Raw genomic sequence first — 20,312 nt, 5'->3', positions numbered from 1 at the left:
CTCTCCAGCCTCGTTCCAGCCCCTCTCCCTTCATGCACTTACTTCTCTCCATACACACTGGACTTTGCTTTGTTGCCTGACCACAAATTTCCTACCCCAGAGCTTCCACATACACTGTTCCCTCTGGTTAGAATGCTCTGACCCGCTTTGGGACTTGCAGAATTCAGCTCAGTGTCACCCACTGGAAGACTCTTCCCACCAGCACTGCAGAGCTGTCCTCAGGCTGCGCCCATCCCCCACCTGCCATCATCAGTCAGACAGGCTGGCCCTTCTCGCCACCATATGCCGGGAAGTGGGCTGCCACAGGCACACGTGTGCTCAGCTGTCTGACCCCTTCGGCCCAGTGAGTCTGTGGCTCACACCTGTGCATTCCCCCACCCACAGTGCCTGGCGCTGTGGAGACACTGCTTCTATACTTGCTGAATTCACGAATGTCCTTTGACCCGATAAAGCAAATGGAACTAGATTTAGGGAAGATTCTCAGAAGTGGTGTCAACTTATAAAATATAAGTTTTCATCTATTTTTTGCCCTCCAAATGTGACTTTCTGAGCCCTGAGGACGCCCAGGAACAACAATACCTGCTATCTGTCGGCCATGGAGCTGCCAGCACTCCCTATGGTGAGCAAGGAAATAAGGATGTGAATAATCAAATCACAGGACACAAGTTTTAGTTAAAAACTAAACATGCTGAGAGTTATGTTTCATTTGGTGGGAATTTTTAGGGCTTCAAGCCCAGGAGACAGTGTCTCACGTGACCCTGAGAGAACTGCTCTGAGGAGACAGTGCGGGGAGGGGAGGGTGGGAAGTCAGGTAATATAGAAACTTGCAACAGGGGCCAGGTAGTCTGAAAATCAAAAGATTATTGCTAATTAGGGAACACGTGCGTCCATGGGGTCGCAAAGAGTCAAACATGATCGAGTCACTGAACTGAGGGAAGACGAGATATCTCATTAAGGAATTGCACTTTTCTGTGTGTGGGAAGATGCAAGAGTCTGGGCTCCCTGAAATCACCCCTTTCTTACGCATCTCAGCTATCTGGGGCCACTGTCCTGTGATTTGATTATTCACGTCCTTAGTTCCTTGTTCACCATAGGCAGTGGTGGCAGCTCCAAGGCTGCCAGATGGCACGCACTGTTCTTCCCGGGTGCCCTCGGGGCTCAGAAAGTCACATTTGGAGGGCCAAAATAGCTGAAGGCTGTGACACCTTTGTCTATGATATGGCAGGAAATACTTCATCTCACAGTGGTTTCCTTTAAACAGATTGCACTGACACCTGGCAATCAACTGGAAAGGGCTTACTATCACAGTTATTAGATAATTTTTAAAAATTCCCTTGCCCATTTGGTTTGGAGGCTCAGATGGTGAAGAACCTGCCTGCAATGCAGGAGGCACAAGAGACCCGAGTTCAATCCCAGAGTCAGGAAGATCCCCTGGAAAAGGGAATGGCTACCGACGCCAGTATTCTTCCCTGGAGAATGCTATTTATTATAGACTTTCCAGGTGGCACAATGGTGAAGAATCCACCTGCCAGTACAGGAAGCGCAAGAGACACGGGTTTGATCCCTGGTTGGCAAAATCCCCTGGAGGAGAGCACGGGAACCCACTCCAGTATTCTTGCCTAAGAAATCCTATGGACAGAGGAGCCTGGCAGGCTGTAGTCCACTGAGTGGCAAAGAGTCAGACATGACTGAGAGACTGACCACACACAGTCAGATAACACACCACTCAGCTGAGTGGTGGCCTTACAGCCTTACACATGGCACTCTTTCCTGACTCTGCCAGAAGAGCCATCAGTCTCCAAAGACCTCCAGCTTTACCCTTACACAAACTGGGGAAGCTGAGGTACCCCATGTCACTTCATTTCAGAGCTTGGAAATGAGAGTACAGTTCAAGGCTGCTACTGCTAAGTTGCTGCTAAGTCACTTCAGTCGTGTCTGACTCTGCGCAACCCCATAGATGGCAGCCCACCAGGCTCCCCTGTCCCTGAGATTCTCCAGGAAAGAACACTGGAGTGGGTTGCCATTTCCTTCTCCAATGCGTGAAAGTGAAGTCCCTCAGTCGTGTCCGACCCTCAGCGACCCCATGGACCGCAGCCTTCCAGGCTCCTCCGTCCATGGGATTTTCCAGACAAGAGTGCTGGAGTAGGGTGCCACTGCCTTCTCTGACAGGCCAAGGCACTGGAGTGCAAAGACAAAGCTGTTGGATGTTTTGCAAATGTGAATATTCGAGGCCTTCAAGATGCAATGTATACAGATTGAGCAGAAATAAACACAAGAAGTCAGCTTCAAACAAATCAAAAGTACAGCCTTCTTGGTGGCTCCTAGTTCACACAAGAGTTAAGTGAAATACAGGCTTTTATCATCATTTCCCCTTTAAGCCAAAAGCCCCTTAGAGCAGAATTCTTCTATAATGCTGTAAGCCTCTCTGAATAAATACTCTTACTCTGCTATAAAAACATTCTCAGCACCCTTCATTTGCCCTATAAATGTCTATTTTCCATGCTGCTCTCTCTGCCCTGGGAAACTGAGCCACAGAGGCTGCTTCAAAAGGGTTCCAGGGTTCTCTGGGTCCATCGGATTTGGACAAATGAGAGCCTGGACAAGAGACCTGAAGGGAATGAGGATGAGGTCTCAGTGCCACCAGCTGCCTTCCTGGCAGGTTGCCCTGAGCCAGCTGTGCCCCCCTGCCCGCCCGCCCCTGTCCCCCGCCACCCTCACTAAGGCAGCTGTCCTCCCCAAGCGGCCAGCACACACAGAACCTCCCTGTGGGCCTCCAGGACCGCGTCATTGCCTTGTCCCCTTAGACCAACGGTGGGCTCCTTGCCCGGCATTCCTGCACTAACCCCCCCGGGGCCCTTCCCCCCTATACACACACCTTTGGAAAATGCTCTTCTGGCACTGTTCTGTTTGGGGTATATCGTTGGTTTCCTGCTGGAATCACAAGTGAAAAGATAACTCATGTAACTGACATCCTTGCCAGAGGCCTTATTCTTTGCTTTAGGGATCAAAGACTGGATTTTGGAATCTCTGCCCAGGAACACCTATGTCCTGGTGATTCTGCTCCCCCGAAACTGTGGTCACCACAGACAGCTCCTCTGCCTTCCAGAAGCCCACAGACACAGATACCCGGTCCTAAGCCAGAACAGGAAAACGGTGGTTCATGGAGAAGCCGGTGTCCCCCGCCACCCAACAGAAACTCCACACAGACGACAACGCCCTGAAGCAGCAAACATCTTCAGTGTAGCACTGACTCAACCAGGAAACCAGCCCAGAGGAACAAGCCCAAGCCTACCTCATCAAATATGACGTATCTGATCCTTGTCACCCACACCTGGTGGTACGGAGCCAGCAGCAGAATTTCAAAGCAGGCAGGCACTGTGATGAGCACCCACAAATAAGAACACTTTGAGCGCTTGTCACATACAGATGTGATTCTAAGAATATAAAAGAGAGAGTTAAAACTCCTAAATGGAGCTGCTAATAGCTAGAATACGATCCTGTTTCAGAGAACTTTTCACTACAGATGCAATGTATTTTTTCTGAATACTGTGAACCTGCAATCTTTTTAGGTCTAAATGGTAAAATATCAGATTTGAAGTTTAAATTCTTATTTATGAGCAATCAAGGTAATAACAATAGAAGGAGTTAATTGTCACAGATTTATTTCTTCAAAATCTGACCCTGAGGTTCAGTTTAGGTTGAAGAATGTTTATTAAAAATTAACAATGATGGGGTAACTTCCCTGGTGGTCTAGTGGTTAAGACTTCACCTTCCAATGCAGGCGGCGTGAGTTTGATCCCTGGTGAGGGATCTAAGATCCTGTATGCCTCACAGCCAAAAAACAAAATATAAAACCGAAGCAATATTGCAACAAATTCAATAAAGACTTTAAAAATGGTCCACATCAAAAAAAAAAAATCTTAAAAAGAAGAAATCAACAATGATGGAACTTGGGATAGGATGTTTGTTTAGCTTTAACCATTTTCTGTGAGTTCAGTAAGGAGGAAAACTGTTTGATTTACTTAACACCAGAAGTCCATCCATAAATATAACATTTGAAACCATGACAAGCATCCTTCTCATTGAGAAATATCAAGAAACAGTTATTCTGAATGGAAATCAGAGCTTTTACTTTTTACACTATGGGGTTTTTTCAGATCATTTTTAATCCACTTATAAACCAGATGATGCCTTTTGTAAATTCAAGAAAATTACTTGTACAAGACCCTGGGGAGGTACCACAGTTCTACTGAGACAGACTCCTAAGTGCTATTATGTACGTCAGTAACCAATGCATTAGTTAGTGTGCACCCTACCTGAGAGTTCAGGGCATCATGACAATAGTCCCAGGTGAAAACACCACGCAGACTTTCCCCATTTGGCAGATTTTTGTTAAAACAATTCTCAATGGTTGCTGCCACTTAATTGAGAAGGGCCTGATTGACAAATAAAGAGATTCGTTTATCATGTGATAGATTTGAAGAATTGATGTTTTTGAACTATGGTGTTGGAGAAGACTCTTGAGAGTCCCTTGGACTGCAAAGAGATCAAACCAGTCCATCCTAAAGGAAATCAGTCCTAATGTTCACTGGAAAAACTGATGCTGAAGCTGGAACTCCAACACTTTGGCCACCTGATGAGAAGAACTGACTCATTGAAAAAGACCCAGATGCTGGGAAAGATTGAGGGCAGGAGGAAAAGGGGACGACACAGGGTCAAATGGTTGGATATCACTGACTGAATGGACCTGAGTTTGAGCAAGCTCCAGGAATTGGTGATAGACAGGGAAGCCTGATGTGCTGTAGTCCGTGAGGTTGCAAAGAGTCAGACATGACTGAGAGACTGAACTGAATCATGCGACAGAGCACCGGGAAAAACCCGGAGAAGAACAGGCTCTGTCTGAAAGCACGCGCTGCTGGGGCGGGGGCGGGGGTGGCATCACCTCTTCCTCCCCCCATCTGCCCTCATACACTGACCCACAGGCTGTCTACCAGCTGCGTGACTACGCCTGAACCTTGGTCATAGCCTCAGTGTAAAGTAAAATGGGAAAAATGGCTTCATCAGAGAGAAAAACGGAAAGTGTTGACACACATGAGAAACAACAGCTGCTCCCTGGGCGATCAGGGCTTGCAGAGAAGTCATGAGTCTACGTAGGAGAATGGCCGAGGCGGGCACTGGGGTGGTCATGTGGTCCTCATATTTGGGGGTGGCCTCCAGACCTCTATCTGTGCGGGTACAGGCAATCCTCACCCCAGACCAGGCAGGTGGCGGCCAGTGAGTATGTGCAAACCCACATATATCTCTCTACTTCATACTTTATGCCCCTAGAAAGTTTCACCTAGATTAAAATGTAAACTTTAAAACAGCATAAAGATACTAGAAAGTGAACAATTTCACATATTTTCATATATTTGAACACACACATGGCAAAGCTAAATGGAAATACTGATAAATCTGACTACACAAATATTAACAAAATACCATTAATGTAGGTGCAATATAGTAAAAAGAAAAAATGACAGAGGTATATTGGTTATAATTTGGAGAGAAAAAGAAATATACTTATTACATACAGTTCTGGCCAATCAGTAAAAAGGGAATTCCCCTTCACTAAAAGAAAAAGAAAATAGGCAGATTTCATGAACAAGTAGCTCATGAATAAAGAAATATCACTGCCCAGAAATCATATGGGAAGACTCTCCAGTCAATAATCACAGAAATTCAGATTTAATATGAGATGGAAATTTTTTATCAGCATGGAAATAAAATTTTAAAATCATAGGAATGTTGTTTACAAATAAGAGAATATATACTTCCATACACTTCCAGAGGGAATAAAAACAGATTTAAACTTTTAGAAGAGTAATTTGGCTTCTAAACTTTTGGGTTCTAAAACTTTTAGAAAGGGAATAGGTACTGTGTTGAATTACCAATTCTACTTCCAGTAAGCTTAATTTTTCTTAATGTATTTTTTATTCATTTCTTATTATGAACACTTGCTGCTTTCACAAGTGTGAAAAACAGAAAAGCTACAATAAAAACTAAAGTGCTAATTTCATTTAACATGTTGATCGATCTGGTTCTGAGTCTGACCCTAAGTCACTCAACGCTACATTTTCCTATAAATATCAATAAAATGGAGTGAGATCTCATTTTAATCTGTAGAATCAAAGTTATGTCAACTAACTCTGCCTTTCTTAAGAGTAATCACATTAAAAACAAGGGGTTGTAAATGAGGATATGCAAACTTATACTTTCTGGAAATCACACTTTCGTCTAAATAACAAAGATCATATTTTATTGTTAAGTTTGACTTCAGGTGGTTTTAGCCATAAAACAAATATGGCAAAACCACTAGGCGTGAGGAACCGGCAAGAAACTGATGCCCAAGAGCAGAGTGGATACGCCCCACAGAGGACAGAGGTGATGCGGGGTCCTTAGTGACCCCACACTGCCCAGCAAAATGGAGGTGCCTCGCTCAGTTACAGCAAAAAGCTGAACGACGAGGGTGCAAGTCCAGACTCTCCCTCACAACCCTCCAAGGAGAGCATTACTTTAGGCTCTCAAACTGAAAGGATAAAGCACAGAAAATAAAGTAACACTCACGGAATAGAATAGACTGGTGGTTGCTGGAGATGGTGGTGGGGGCAGGGGAAAGTGGGAAGGGGTCAAAAGGTACAAAGCTCCAGTGGTCAGTCAGTCCTGGATGTAATAGTGACTATTCCTAATAACACTGTATACCTGAAGAACATTGTGTACCTGAAAGCTGCCAAGAGTGTAGTCCAAAGTTCTCATCACAAGGGGGAACAAAGGTGTAACTGTATGAGGTGATTCATGGTAACTAGAATTATTGTAGAGATTACATCACAATATACACCATTACTGACAATTATGGTGTACACCCGAAACTAATATGTTACATGTCGATTTTATCTCAATAAAAATTGAAAAAATAAACTGGAAAAAAAAATAAAGTAGGCTAATCTACCACATGACCAAGGGCTTATTTCAAAAGAGGAGATTTAGGAGTAAATGAGAAAATTCACTTGATATGTTACCTTGGTGGGGGCCACGTCCACGAGCACCCCCTTGTCACCTGGGAATGACTGCCAGCCCTGGGATGTACCTTGGTGGAGGCCACACACAGGACCACTCCCTTGTCTCTCTGGGATGACCTCCAGCCCTAGGACGTACCTTGGTGGGGGCCACATACACGACCATGCGCTCATTGCCCTCATGCAGCACCCTCTCCATGCAGCAGTAGGAGGTGTAGGTCTTCCCTGAGGACTTGGGGGCCATGATGACTGCAGACTTGTTCTTGTCCACGATGTCCAGGGGCTTTCCCTGCAGATTCAAAGCACTGTCACGTCAGCACCAGGTGCAGTGACAGCAAAACCAGTAAGTGAAGACACCTCCCTCATAATCCCCTTCTGATGGCAGCAGGGCAGACATGGGCTCTAGCAGCCGGTTTCCCTCGGGGGTTGGGGCCACACTGGGCCTCTCCCCCAAGCAAGCGACCATTAAGAGCAACTGTCAACCAGCCACCTGAGTGGTCCTTCTTGGCGATTGGTCCTGGGTCCCTCCCCTCTTGTGTATAAAAGGAGTCTGAACTGGGACTGAGGGAGATGGTTTTCTGAGACACCAGTCTGCCATCTTCTGGGTCTGCTGGCTTTCCAATTAAAATTCTTATCCCAACAACTTGCTTCCTGACTTACTGACTTGCCGCAAGCAGAGCGAGCTTGGGCCGGGTAACACTGTGCCGCGTAACACTGTGCCGCAAAGCAGTGGTTGGGAGCTGAAAACACGCCAAGAGATCCTAGAGAACTTGTGAGGAGATCACTGCCTCTCCCAGAAGAGAAAACCACAGTGCTTTTGAGCATACAAAGGTGGGCTCTGTGTAAAAAATGGAGACTGAGTCAGAACAAGTTATCTTGTTCTTGGGCAGATTTTCTTTCTGCTGACTTGTCATTAAGTGCACCTTGGCTTAGAGAAATGAAGATCTAAGAACAAGTATATTGGTGAGGGTGAAAAAGTAGCTGAATAGAAAAAAAATCAATAATTAGCCATTTTACTACTTATCTTCTCCTTTGTAAAGAGAAGAATGGCCCTACTTTAGAGGGCCTGTGGGTTCTTCATTAGAACAGATTCTCATCCCTCAGTCTGCACTTTCATTCATCAAAATGATGACTCATCAAAGGATCGAGAGACCATGTGATGGGCTGAAGACAGACTAGCCCTCCAAAGCCCCACCCTGCTCACTATCTGAATCCAAGTCCTCTCTGGGCTGTACTTCAGAGCGAAGGCAGCATCAGCAGTGCGCTGTGTGTAGGATTCCCGGAGCCCTGGCAGCCCCAGGCCTGCCCTCAGGCAGGAAGGACCTGGGCCCCGCCCCCAGCAGCAGCAGAGAGCCTGTGGGCGACCAGCACCACCAGCGCCAACTCAAGGAGGACAGCCAGATGCTGATGAGACAGCCGGTGAGAGTGAACCTCTGAAATGGCTCTCTTGTAGGGAAGCATGTTTAATTCATAAGGTTGGACCAATGCAGAAATGAGTCCTTTTATTACACATATTTATAGAAAAGCAGTTACTGTGGCCCCAGATAACCTAAATGACTGTCTATACTGTTTAACCTCGCTGAATCTCTGACTTGCCGCAAGCAGAGCGAGCTTGGGCCGGGTAACACTGTGCCGCAAAGCAGTGGTTGGGAGCTGAAAACACGCCAAGAAATCCTAGAGAACTTGTGAGGAGACAAGTGAATTGCAAAGCAGATTCACTTTTCTGTATTTACACGGGAACCCTACTGACTCAGAGGAAGCTTGGAGGCTGCTCCATATGATACAGTTGGAACTTCAAATACACACATGTGAATCCACCAGAACACCTCCAAGAAGATGGTCCACTTACAAAAAGTGGATGATATGGAAAATTCACTTTCTTTAAGTGGGAAAAAGTTCACATTTGACATTTCCTGTGGCAGTCTTAAATGACATGATTCAATATTAAGAATTTCATGCCAAACAGGAACCACAATCATGAGTAGCTTCTGAGATCAGATTTAATTATACAATAGAAAATTGAGGCATTACCTGCCAGTTGTCAGGAACAAAGTCCTGAACTCTGGGGTCTGGATCTTTCCTCTCATCATGCACCAGATAGTGGCCCATGTACTGCAGCTGAAACCGGGCTGGCCCAAGGCCCACTGTGAGTATTTGGACTTTTTCTTCTCCTTTATGCCCTTTCCTGTGACCTGTATTAGTGTAAAAGTCCAGCTTGAAAGTGATTTTAAACTTTAACATCATTTAAATGATCAAAATTATTTATTTTATTTTTTAAAATAAAATGACTGAAAACTAATTTTTATCAGAAAAACATTTTACCATCTTTGAAATTTTGCAATATTTATTGAAGAAATCTTCTACCATCTAAATCATTATCTTAACTAAGAGTAAATAGCAAACATCAAGATTTTCAAATACCCATCACAGTACTTGAGCTACAATCTGATACAAGGACAACTGAACAATCACAATATAGCTTTTAATGTTCTCCTAGAATTAAACACAGGACTAGTTTTAAGGGTCTGCAGAGACTATCAAGCATGCAATTTGCTTGTCCAGAGAAGCATTTGTAAAATGTTCCAGTTCTAGGTTACTTGGAGAAGGAAATGACAACCCACTCCAGTATTCTTGCTTGGAAAGTCCCATGGATGGAGGAGCCTGGTAGGCTACAGTCCATGGGGTCGCAAAGATGACTGAGCGACTTCACTTTCACTTTTCAGGTTGGGGCATCTGGATTACTAATGATTAAGAACTTGAAGCAAATATTTTCAATAGAAAAAGTCTGACAGGACAAGACACTTTCTGTACACCTAACAGCTGCTCTATTAAAATGGAGCTATTCTGAAAACATTATGCACTGGATTCAAAGAACTCACCAGCTCCTTGAACCCTGAACACCGCAAGCACCTGGCTATGAGTTGCTGGTCTGCCTCCTGCAGAAGCTCTGGGTATTTTCCCATCACAAAGCAGATCCTTTTCACCATCTGTACAGCTATACTTAAGTCCTCTGTGGTTTCACCTTGGTAAAGAATATACAACAAAACTGTTTAAAAAGGCTATCAAAAATAACAAATGTTTGATTATCCAAGATTAGTCACTTGGCCAGTCAACCTGTCCCAATTAAATTCACTATTTACTCAGCATTAATGGAGGTTTTGGAATACAGAAAACTCAATAAAATTAAAATGCAGCTATATATACACTCCATCACCTCCATAGATAATTGAGAGGTAGCCATGTAAGTGCTGGAGAAAAAGAAAAATCTTGTAGTTCATGACAAAAATCAGGTCATTAAAACCCAAACTGGTCTAAGTTTGGAGGAACACAAATCTTTCTCCAGCTAGGATTTCCATGCCTTCTCTACTATATTCAAAGAAAAATACTGAGATAACTTTAACAATCTGGCTAAAACTTGGCAAGAAGTATTGAATCCTAACAGTGACCAGACATAAACATGTGGTGTAAACATTAAAGTCTTTAATTCAAAGACTGGACCCAGACTTGGCTAATTCCTCTCCTGTTTTTAGGTCACAGACATACTCTCTCTTCCTCCTCACAGCTGGCCTTTTCATACTTCACATTTAGGGCTGTTTTGATCCCCTCTTTCTTCCAATCAACCTACACTTTATTTACAAACATTACCAAACACTTACCCATGCTATAAAGGCTACGAAAGAGTTTTAACATGGATCCTCCCCGCAGCCCCGCTGGCCCCAGGCGGGTAAGTCACTGCTAATCCTGCTCTCTCTCACAGCCACCATCTGCAAATCCTGACACGGCCTCTTAATTAGAGCGACACCAGAGACCAAGCCCTGTGCTTCTTGCTGTGGCAAGGTCCTCAGGAAAGACTGACTTTGCGGGTAGGACGGACGTCAGTACAGAATAGCGGGGGGTGGCAGGGAACCCAGTGACCACGTGCTCCGTGGATTCACGTGTGGAAACGATCACAACAGATGAGTGAGATTCACTCGGAAGAACAGTCAGTTGGCGGCGCACTGGCCCTGGTCATGTCATCTGCCACCACCTTGCATGTCTCTAGCCAGCTGTCTCTCCTTCATCTGCTTCTTTCCACCTCTCCTTTTCGTTTCTCCTGTCTACTGTGGCAGTTGTAAAGTAGCACATAGAAACTCCGCATGCCAGGCAAATGCGGCTGGAGTTTTGCCCAAAGAGAAATGTTCAGACCTCAGAGGCGGAGGACAGGCTCTTCTTAGGAGTCCAGCTGCCCTGTGGGGCCCCTTAACCATGCCCATGATTCTCTAAATAGCTGTCAACTCTGACTGGGAATCAATTTTAATTTTTTATTGAAGTGTAGTTGATCTGTCATGTTGTGCTAATCTCTCCTGTAGAGCAGTGACTCAGCTACACAGTCACGATTCTCCATTATGGCTTATCACTGGATACTGACTAGAGTTCCCTGTGCTCTACGGCAGGACCTTGCTGTTTATCCACCCTACATACACTAGTTCCTATCTGCTAATACTGAACTTCCAGCCGATCCCTCCCTCACTCCCCCCATGGCACCCAGAAGTCTGTTCTCTGTGCCAGTGAGTCTGTTTCTGTTCTGTAGGCAAGTTCATCAGTGTTGTATTTTAGATTCCACATATAAGCAATGAGGAATGGATTTTAATTCACTTATGAATGTGCTCTATCTTTGCTATTGGGCCCTCTCTGAGACTTCATTGCTCATCAATAAAAGAGGTAATAATACTTGGCATGGCAACTCACTTCAGTATTCTTGCCTGGGAAATCCCATGGACAGAGGAACCTAGCGGGCTACAGTCTATGGGGTTACAAAGAGTCAGACATGACTAAAGTAAGGGAGCTTAAGTGATGTCTGACTGAAGCTTCTTTCTCAATAAGAAAGTATCTAAGCCTTTAAGAAGAGATGAGTAGATAATTTACACAAGAAATACAAATATTGATAAAAGTGTCCAAGTCTCTTTAGTAATAAAGATGATGAGATAGCATATTTTTACTTTCAAATTAGCAAAGTATATTTTAAGGTTAATAGCACTGGAAATCCGGAGAAGGAAATGGCAACCCACTCCAGTGTTCTTGCCTGGAGAATCCCAGGGACAGGGGACCCTGGTGGGCTGCCGTCTATGGGGTTGCACAGAGTCAGACACAACTGAAGCGTCTTAGCAGCAGCAGCAGCACTGTAAATCACAGGATAAGTCATTTCTCTTCCATTTTGCCAATGAGTATAAATAGGTACAGAGTTACTGCAAAGACATTTGGCAATATGATGCTTTTGAACTGTGGTGTTGGAGAAGACTCTTGAGAGTCCCTTGGACTGCAAGGAGGTACAACCAGTCCATCAAAAAGGAGATCAGGCCTGGGTATTCATTGGAAGGTCTGATGCTAAATCTGAAACTCCAGTAGTTCGGCCACCTCATGCGAAGAGTTGACTCATTGGAAAAGACCCTGATGCTGGGAGGGATTGGGGGCAGGAGGAGAAGGGGACGACAGAGGATGAGATGGCTGGATGGCATCACCGACTCAATGGACATGGGTTTGGGTGGACTCCAGGAGTTGTTGATGTACAGGGAGGCCTGGCGTGCTGCGATTCATGGGGTTGCAGAGTCGGACACGACTGAGCGACTGAACTGAACTGAACTGAATGGTTACCATTAAGCATGTTGATACTTTGGGATTGACTATTCAAGTTCCAGGTATGTAGGTTAGCGAGCTATACAAAATGTGTACAAAGATTTATGCTCCAAGACATTCACTACAGAGTTATTTGTTAAAGCCAGTTTTCAAACAATTTAAATATTCAGCATTAGAGAGCTATTACACATCCATAAAGATAAACTTTGTGAAGAATTTTTTGACAATCAGCAAAAGTGGTCTATTAAAGTCTATTATTAATATGTTTGTCTGTTAGCTAATATTGTTTGTGTGTGTGTGTGTGTGTGCTCAGTCATGTCCAACTCTTTGCAACCCCACGGACCGTAGCCCACCAGGCTGCTCTGTCCATGCGATTTCCCAGGCAAGAATCCTGGAGTGGGTTGTCAGTTGCTTCTCCAGGGAATCTTCTCCAGCCAGGACTAGAACCCATGTCTCTTGTGTCTACTGCATTGGCAGGTGCATTTTTCACCATTATAGTGATATTAATTTCCTGGTTTGACAAATGTACCTTCATTATATTAGATGTTAACGTTAGGGAAAGCTGAGTGAGAAGTATATGGAAACTCTACTATTATTGCATATTTCTTAATAATTAAATAATTCATTCAAATAAGAAGCTTTTTTAAAAGCTTCAGTACTTCTTCCATCATAATTTTCCATTTTAAATTTCCAAAAAGATGTCCTAATGCTAAAGCTCGGCATTCCTCCAGTTCCTCCATCAGCGCCTTATAAGCATTCTCAATGTTCTTTTCATTCTGCGATAGGAAGGCAAATCACATAAATAAAACATTCCACTACTCTCCAATTATAGAAAATCATATATTGAATATATTATTGTTACAATATATTTCTAAGTAAAAAAAATACACTAATGTAATTCATTTCACTCGATCAGTTGTGTCTGACTCTTCGCAACCCCATGGACTGCAGCACATCAGGCTTCCCTGTGCATCATCAACTTCTGGAGCTTGCTCAAACTCGTGTCCATCAAGTTGGTGATGCCCTCCAGCCATCTCACCCTCTGTTGTCCTGTTCTTCTCCTGCCATCGATCTTTCCCAGCATCAGGGTCTTTTCCAAGGAATCAGTTCTTAGCATCAGGTGACCAGAAAATTGGAGTTTCAGCTTCAGCATCAGTCCTTCCAATGAATATTCAGGACTGATTTCCTTTAGAATGGACTGTTTGGATCTCCTTGTGGTCCAAGGGACTCTCAAGAGTCTTCTCCAACACCACAGTTCAAAAGCATCAATTCTTCAGTGCTCAGCTTTCTTTATAGTCCAACTCTCACATCCATACATGACTACTGGAAAAACCATAGCTTTGACTAGATGGACCTTTGTTGGCAAAGTAATGTCTCTGTTTTTTAATATGCTGTCTAGGTTGGTCATAGCTTTTCTTCCAAGGAGCAAGCGTCTTTTAATTTCACGGCTGCAGTGATTTTGGAGCCCAAGAAAATAAAGTCTCTCACTGTTTCCATTGTTTCCCCATCTATTTGCCATGAAGTGATGGGACCAGATGCCATGATCTTAGTTTTCTGAATGTTGAGCTTTAAGCCAACTTTTCACTCTCCTCTTTCACTTTCATCAAGAAGGTCTTTAGTTCTTCACGTTCTGCCATAAGGTGGTGTCATCTGTGTATCTGAGGTTGATGATATTTTCCCTGACAATCCTGATTCCAGCTTGTGCTTCTTCCAGCCCAGCATTTTTGTATGATGTACTCTGCATATAAGTTAAATTATCAGGGTGACAATATACAGCCTTGACATATTCCTTTCCTGATTTGGAACCAGTCTGTTGATCCATGTCCAGTTCTAACTATTGCTTCCTGACCTGCATACAGATTTCTTAGGAGGCAGGTAAGGTGGTCTGGTACTCCCATCTCTTTCACAATTTTCCACAGTTTATCCACACAGTCAAAGGCTTTGGCATAGCCAAGAAAGCAGAAATAGACGGTTTTCTGGAACTCTCTTGCTTTTTTGATGATCCAGCAGATATTGGCAATTTGATCTCTGGTTCCTCTGCCTTTTCTAAATCCAGCTTGAACACCTGGAATTTCATGGTTGAAGCCTAGCTTGGAGAATTTTGAGCACTACTTTGTTAGCGTGTAAGGTGAGTGCAATTTGGGCAGTAATTTGAACATTCTTTGGCATCGCCTGTCTTTGGGATTGTAATGAAAACTGACCTTTTCCAGTCCTGTGGCCACTGCTGAGTTTTCCAAATTTGGTGACATACTGACTGCAGTACTTCACAGCATTATCTTTCAGGATTTGAAACAGCTCAACTGGAATTCCATCACCTCCACTAGCTTTGTTCTTAGTGATGCTTCCTAAGGCCCAAATGTAATTATAGAGTATTGACAATGCTGTTAAAGCCTGCCAAACAGCACTGATTTGTTTTCACCAAATTAATTTTTGTCTGGACCCATTTCATTTTTTAACAACATTATGATGGTGTAATTAACATGACAGAAAATCCACTCACTCTAAGGGTACAATGGCTTTTGGTAAATTTACAAAACTGTGTACAACCACTGTCACAATCTAATTTTAGAACATCTTCAACATCTCAAAAAGAAACTATTTACCCATTTAATGCAATATATTATATTAGAAAAAGACCAGCATAACCCCCGCCCAGGTAATAAACATCCAGCCACAGCCATTTACATAGCATTTTATGTGCATTTCACACAGTCCTCCAAGTGATGAATGAAATAACCTCTGTAAGGTGAGTGTTCATATAAATTATTTTACCAAAAATAAATCCTCCTTTACAAAATACTGTTCTTATGGAAAGTTTAGTAAGGAAGTTTTGTAAGGACTCTTCAAACTCAGATTCAGAAATTGCACTAACAGAATAAAATGAGATATACTGATTATAGGACACCGTATCACTATAAAAAGTTTTTTAATTAAAAAAAGAACCCAAGGCTGTTCCTGCTCACTGCAGGCAACTAGAGTTGGAAACAGTTTAATGACTGAAGCTCTAATGAAAGAATAGTAAACTATCTTATGATGGATGTGTCCAATGTCCAAAGGGGTATGACCCTAAACTCAAAAAAAGTGAGAAACGTTAATTGACTCAAAAATCATTTTGATGATATGTAGAATTATCTTCATATTCTAAATTCACTATAGGTAGTGAAAATTAGACAGAAACCAGATTTCTAAAGTTGGTGAGCATTTTTTGAACTCTCAAAAGTATATTACAGTCATTACCAATTTTACCAATACAGCAAAATAATAAGATCACAGGATTAAAATTCTAAATAATTTGAAAATTCTGTTAATGATTTTCTGTTAGGAAATAACTTTAGGTCAGGGACTTCCCTAGCAGTCCGTTGCTAAGGCCTCTGCACTTCCAACGCAGGGGGCGTGGGTTTGATCCTTAGTCTGGGAACTAAGGCCCCACATGCCACACAACATGGCCAATAATTATTTTTTAATTTTCTTTTTAAAATAGTGTGCATTTATTGGCCACATCAGGGATTAGTTGCGGCACACCGACTCTCTAGTTGTAGCATGTGGACTCAGTTGCTTTGCAGCACGTGGGATCCTAGTTCTCTGCCCTGGGATCAAATCCACATCCCCTGCATTACAAGGCAGATTCTTAACCACTGAACCAGTTTTTTTGAAAAGTTGTATTTAATATGTTTTCCTTCTTCATCAAATTTCTCCGTTGTTGTCTCATTAAGAGCTGCTGTACATGGATGTGTGTCTGGCCTTCCTAAGTGGAGGCAGAATGACACGCCACACTTAAGGACAGAAGCACTGGGGTTAGGCTGCCTCTTTTCAAATCCAGGCTCTATTACTCATCTGGGGTTGACAATGGGCAGCTGGGGCTTCCCTGGTGGCTCAGACAGTAAAGAATCTGCCTGCAGTGCAGGAGACCCAGTGCAGTCCCTGGGTTGGGAAGATCCCTCTGGAGAAGGAAGTGGCAACTCACTCCAGTATTTTTGCCTGGAGAATCCCACGGACAAAGAAGCCTGGCGGGCTACAGTCCATGGGGTCACAGAATCAGACATGACTGAGCAACTTACACACAGACACACACACAATGGGCAGATTATTTATTCAAGTATCTATTTCATGATCTGCAAAACACAGATGACACTAACACCTCCCTCACAGCGTCACTGTGAAGGTTAAACAAAGTGATCCACAGGAAGTACCAAGCACTGCTGTTATGACAATAACTGCCCAGGAGAAGACAGCATTTTTATTTTATTGTTATCATTTCTATACCTCTCTGTTAAACCTACGATAATTTCCATAAAACAGGTGAAAATGAAACCAAGTCATGTAATACAGAAAACTTTGTGAAATTCTAAAAGTTTGTCTTTCAGGTGGAAATTACCTTATGGAAAAACATCTGGTTTGGGTACTTGCTCTGCATAAAGTACACAGAAAGTCGAAGGATATCAGATGACTGGCCAGAGAAGAGTACAGCACTGACCTTCACTGACCAACAATCAGAAAATACGGACAAATGCCTTCCAGGAAAGTGATCCACTCTTGTGACCAGCACCCAAAAAAGGCTGTTTGAACATCAATGCTGGTATTATGCTGAAGATGGAGGATTAATGCCGTTCTCAGAGCACGAAGTTCCTGGAAGTTGAAATACGCATGCTCAGCATCCTGGGAGGATGGGTAGATAACTGTGAAATCATCATTCCGTTCTCTACTAGCTTCACTGGTTAACATACACCATGGAAGCCTTTAAAGGGTCATGTTCTGATTCACAGTCAGGAAATAGACCCCTGACTGTCATCTTGCAAATACATCCACAAACCCCAATTTGGGTTTGAATACATGTCTCCTTTAACTCAGAATTTACCACACTTTCCCTTCCCACTCTAATTCTTTTCCTCTCCAAACGCACTTCAAAACAAAAAAAAAAAAAAAAAGGAAAGAAAAATACTAAAACCAAATGGTGGCTACAAATCATCCACAAGGAAAGATAGGGTGGATCGCTCTGTAGGGAAGATCTCAGGCCATCCGGAAGTAGCACTGGTTTTTATCAAAAAACCACAGCTTATGCACTGCTTGCAAGCAGTCAGCAATGTTCAAACACTTTAAATAATGTAGATCACAAAACAACTGGACAGGCATGCACCAAAACCTTTAGGGGCAGAATGAGAAGGAGGTGGTATTATACACTTATGAACTTGAAAGTGCTAAAATTTCACCAGCCAAGTATCTTCCCTTGGAGGTATTTACTGCAGAGCAAATAAGAACAGAGCAACGCTAGTGAGTTTGGCCTTCCTCTGGGCTCAAACTGCTGAGTTTTGAAGACAGAGATGGATTTACTTGGAGTTGGGAGGCTAGACTGGAGATCAGCTTGGCCTCCCTCCCGCAGGGTCCTGTATGACCTCACAGGAAAGCTCCAGTAGGTCAGAAAGAAACAAACAAATATTAGATAATATCGCTTACACATGAAATCTAGAAAAATGATAGAGATGATCTTATTTGCAAAGCAGAAATTGAGACACAGACATAGAGAACAAATGTATGGACCCCAAGAGGGGAAGAGGGAGTGGGAGGAGCTGGGAGACTGGAACTGACATTTATACACTTTGATACCATGTATAAAATAGACGACTGTTGAGAACATAGTGTACACTTCAGAGAACTCTACTCAGTGCTCTGCGGTGACCTGAGTGGGAAGGAAACCCCAAAAGAGGGCATATATGTACATGTGTAGCTGATTCACTTCACTGCACAGCAAAAACAATTCTGTAAAGCAACTAAACTCCAACAAAAATGGATAATAATAAATAAATAAATATGAATGTTCTTTATCCTCAATTAAAATAGAGATTGTCATAATAGACAAAAGTGCAAAAGCCAAAAAGCAAAAACAAAAAATCCTCAACTCTTAGTCATTTCTGAATACTGGGATTATGGGTAGTAACTTTTTCTGCTATCCCCACTGAATTTTCTAAATTTTCATTGGTCTATTTCTCTTTGAAAAAAGAAAAAATGGACTGCTTACAAAACAATGTCACTGCAGGTTTCAGTTCTCAAATCACAGAAAAGAATCCCACTGTTGCACGTTACCTAAAACAATGGCAAACTGTCCTCCTTAGCTAATTAGATTCATGAGGTAGCATTCAATCAGGCAGAAGTACAGGTCTTGTCCAAACCACCACGAGGGCCTGACTGTCTCTGAGCCCACCCATGTGTCGCCATGGGTACTCTTTTTCCTCCTAACAGACACTTTACTAGTTTCACTACTTTTCATCTCTATGAGGAAATTCATCTCTACACAGCCGACAGGCCAAACCTGGTCCCTGGTCCCTGGTGGTGTAACGGCTCAGACTCAGCACTCTCCCCGCAGTGACCGATCACAGGCTCTGGTGGGGACCCGAAACCCTGCTCCAAGCCACTGCAGGCCGAGGCCCACTGAGACCAGCAGCCCGGGGCGGAGGGCGGGGGGCCCATACTGCTGACCGTCAGGAGGAGGGCAGGCCACAGTTTAAAGAGTGCTGTCTCTACAAGCTGGCAAAGCAAGGAAACGGATTCTCCTGGAAAGCCTCCGGGGACCAGCACTCCTGCACCTTGACTTTAGCCCCGTAGGGCTGACCTGCAGAACTGTAGGGAAATGCGTGGGTGCTGTTTCAAACCACTAAGTCTGTTGTACTTTATCACAATACTGTAAACTAATACGGTCAGAAAGTGATAACGCATTTATCAGCAGCAGAAATACGGACTTTGTGTTATAATAAGATGTAGCATTAGCCAAAGCCACCGTGTGTTCAAAATATGCTGACCTCTTTACATTTGTTCCCACAGTAACCTTCATAACAATGCCATGAGATATGCGCTATTATTTTTATCATTTCATAAAATATTTCATAAATATTTTATCATTTCATAAACTTAGAGGGGTAACACAGCAGTAAATGGCACCAAGATCCAACACCTTGTCTGGGCCACAGGTCTGCCCACAGCTTTCTCTGTGACCTGATCCACCCTTCAAGATCCTCAGCTGAGAGCCTTTCACTGAAGGGCAACTGATCTCACTCTGGTTTCTCCGTTGGCTCACTTGTTGAGATGGGAAGTGTTTCGGTATGTGTGGTATTTTGTGGTTGTTCAGGGGTTTTAATGAGTTGAGGAAGGGAAACCTCAGCAACCCCTGACCCAGTCCTTCCCCTCTTCCATCCAGCGTATTTCAACGGCACCGGAAGCTCTAGTCTTGCTTTCCACTTCAACAACCTACTCCTGTGACCACACCTGGACCTTGTCCAGCTTGTCGACAATCATAACCCCGCCTCTGTCAGCCCCTCCCTCCAGCTGCCTCCCCTGGGGACCTCCCAGAAGCGGGTCCTGTTGGGTGAGCTCCGAGTCAGCACCTCTCCGTTCCACTGCTGGCTCTCCTCCGTACCTTGCCTGCAGCTGACAGTCTGGATCCACTTTCCCCAGTGCTCTCTCTGGACACAGGGGAAGTTGACCCTGCTCGTGTCCCATCAAACTGTTTGTAGACATAGCTGATGCCTCTCCCCCAAGACGTCTGCATGTTCTACAGTGATGTAGAGCGTGATTGGTGCCTGTAGTAATGGTGACACTCACAGCAGGTGGGAGGGTGGCGTGTGCTACTGTTTAACTTCAATCAGAGCTCTGAGG

The 20,312-nt window shown here is 43.7% G+C and overlaps 1 protein-coding gene across 1 annotated transcript in view; it reads right to left on the bottom strand.

Annotated features, from left to right (window-relative positions):
- DDX60 (DExD/H-box helicase 60) overlaps window positions 1-18,948 on the bottom strand; it is a 47,531-nt gene extending 28,583 nt beyond the window's left edge. Inside the window, 11 exon segments of the mRNA XM_069573749.1 lie at window positions 3,293-3,403; window positions 4,317-4,436; window positions 7,195-7,344; window positions 9,087-9,200; window positions 9,203-9,249; window positions 9,913-10,077; window positions 10,270-10,303; window positions 13,328-13,444; window positions 17,044-17,156; window positions 17,159-17,324; window positions 18,742-18,948. Coding sequence (XP_069429850.1) covers window positions 3,293-3,403; window positions 4,317-4,436; window positions 7,195-7,344; window positions 9,087-9,200; window positions 9,203-9,249; window positions 9,913-10,077; window positions 10,270-10,303; window positions 13,328-13,444; window positions 17,044-17,156; window positions 17,159-17,324; window positions 18,742-18,948 — 1,344 coding nt within the window.
- Window positions 18,949-20,312: the final 1,364 nt, after the last annotated feature.

The sequence above is a fragment of the Ovis canadensis genome, chromosome 2 (assembly GCF_042477335.2).
Source record: "Ovis canadensis isolate MfBH-ARS-UI-01 breed Bighorn chromosome 2, ARS-UI_OviCan_v2, whole genome shotgun sequence".
NCBI lineage: Eukaryota > Metazoa > Chordata > Mammalia > Artiodactyla > Bovidae > Ovis > Ovis canadensis.
This window is presented reverse-complemented; position numbering and strand designations above follow the sequence as displayed.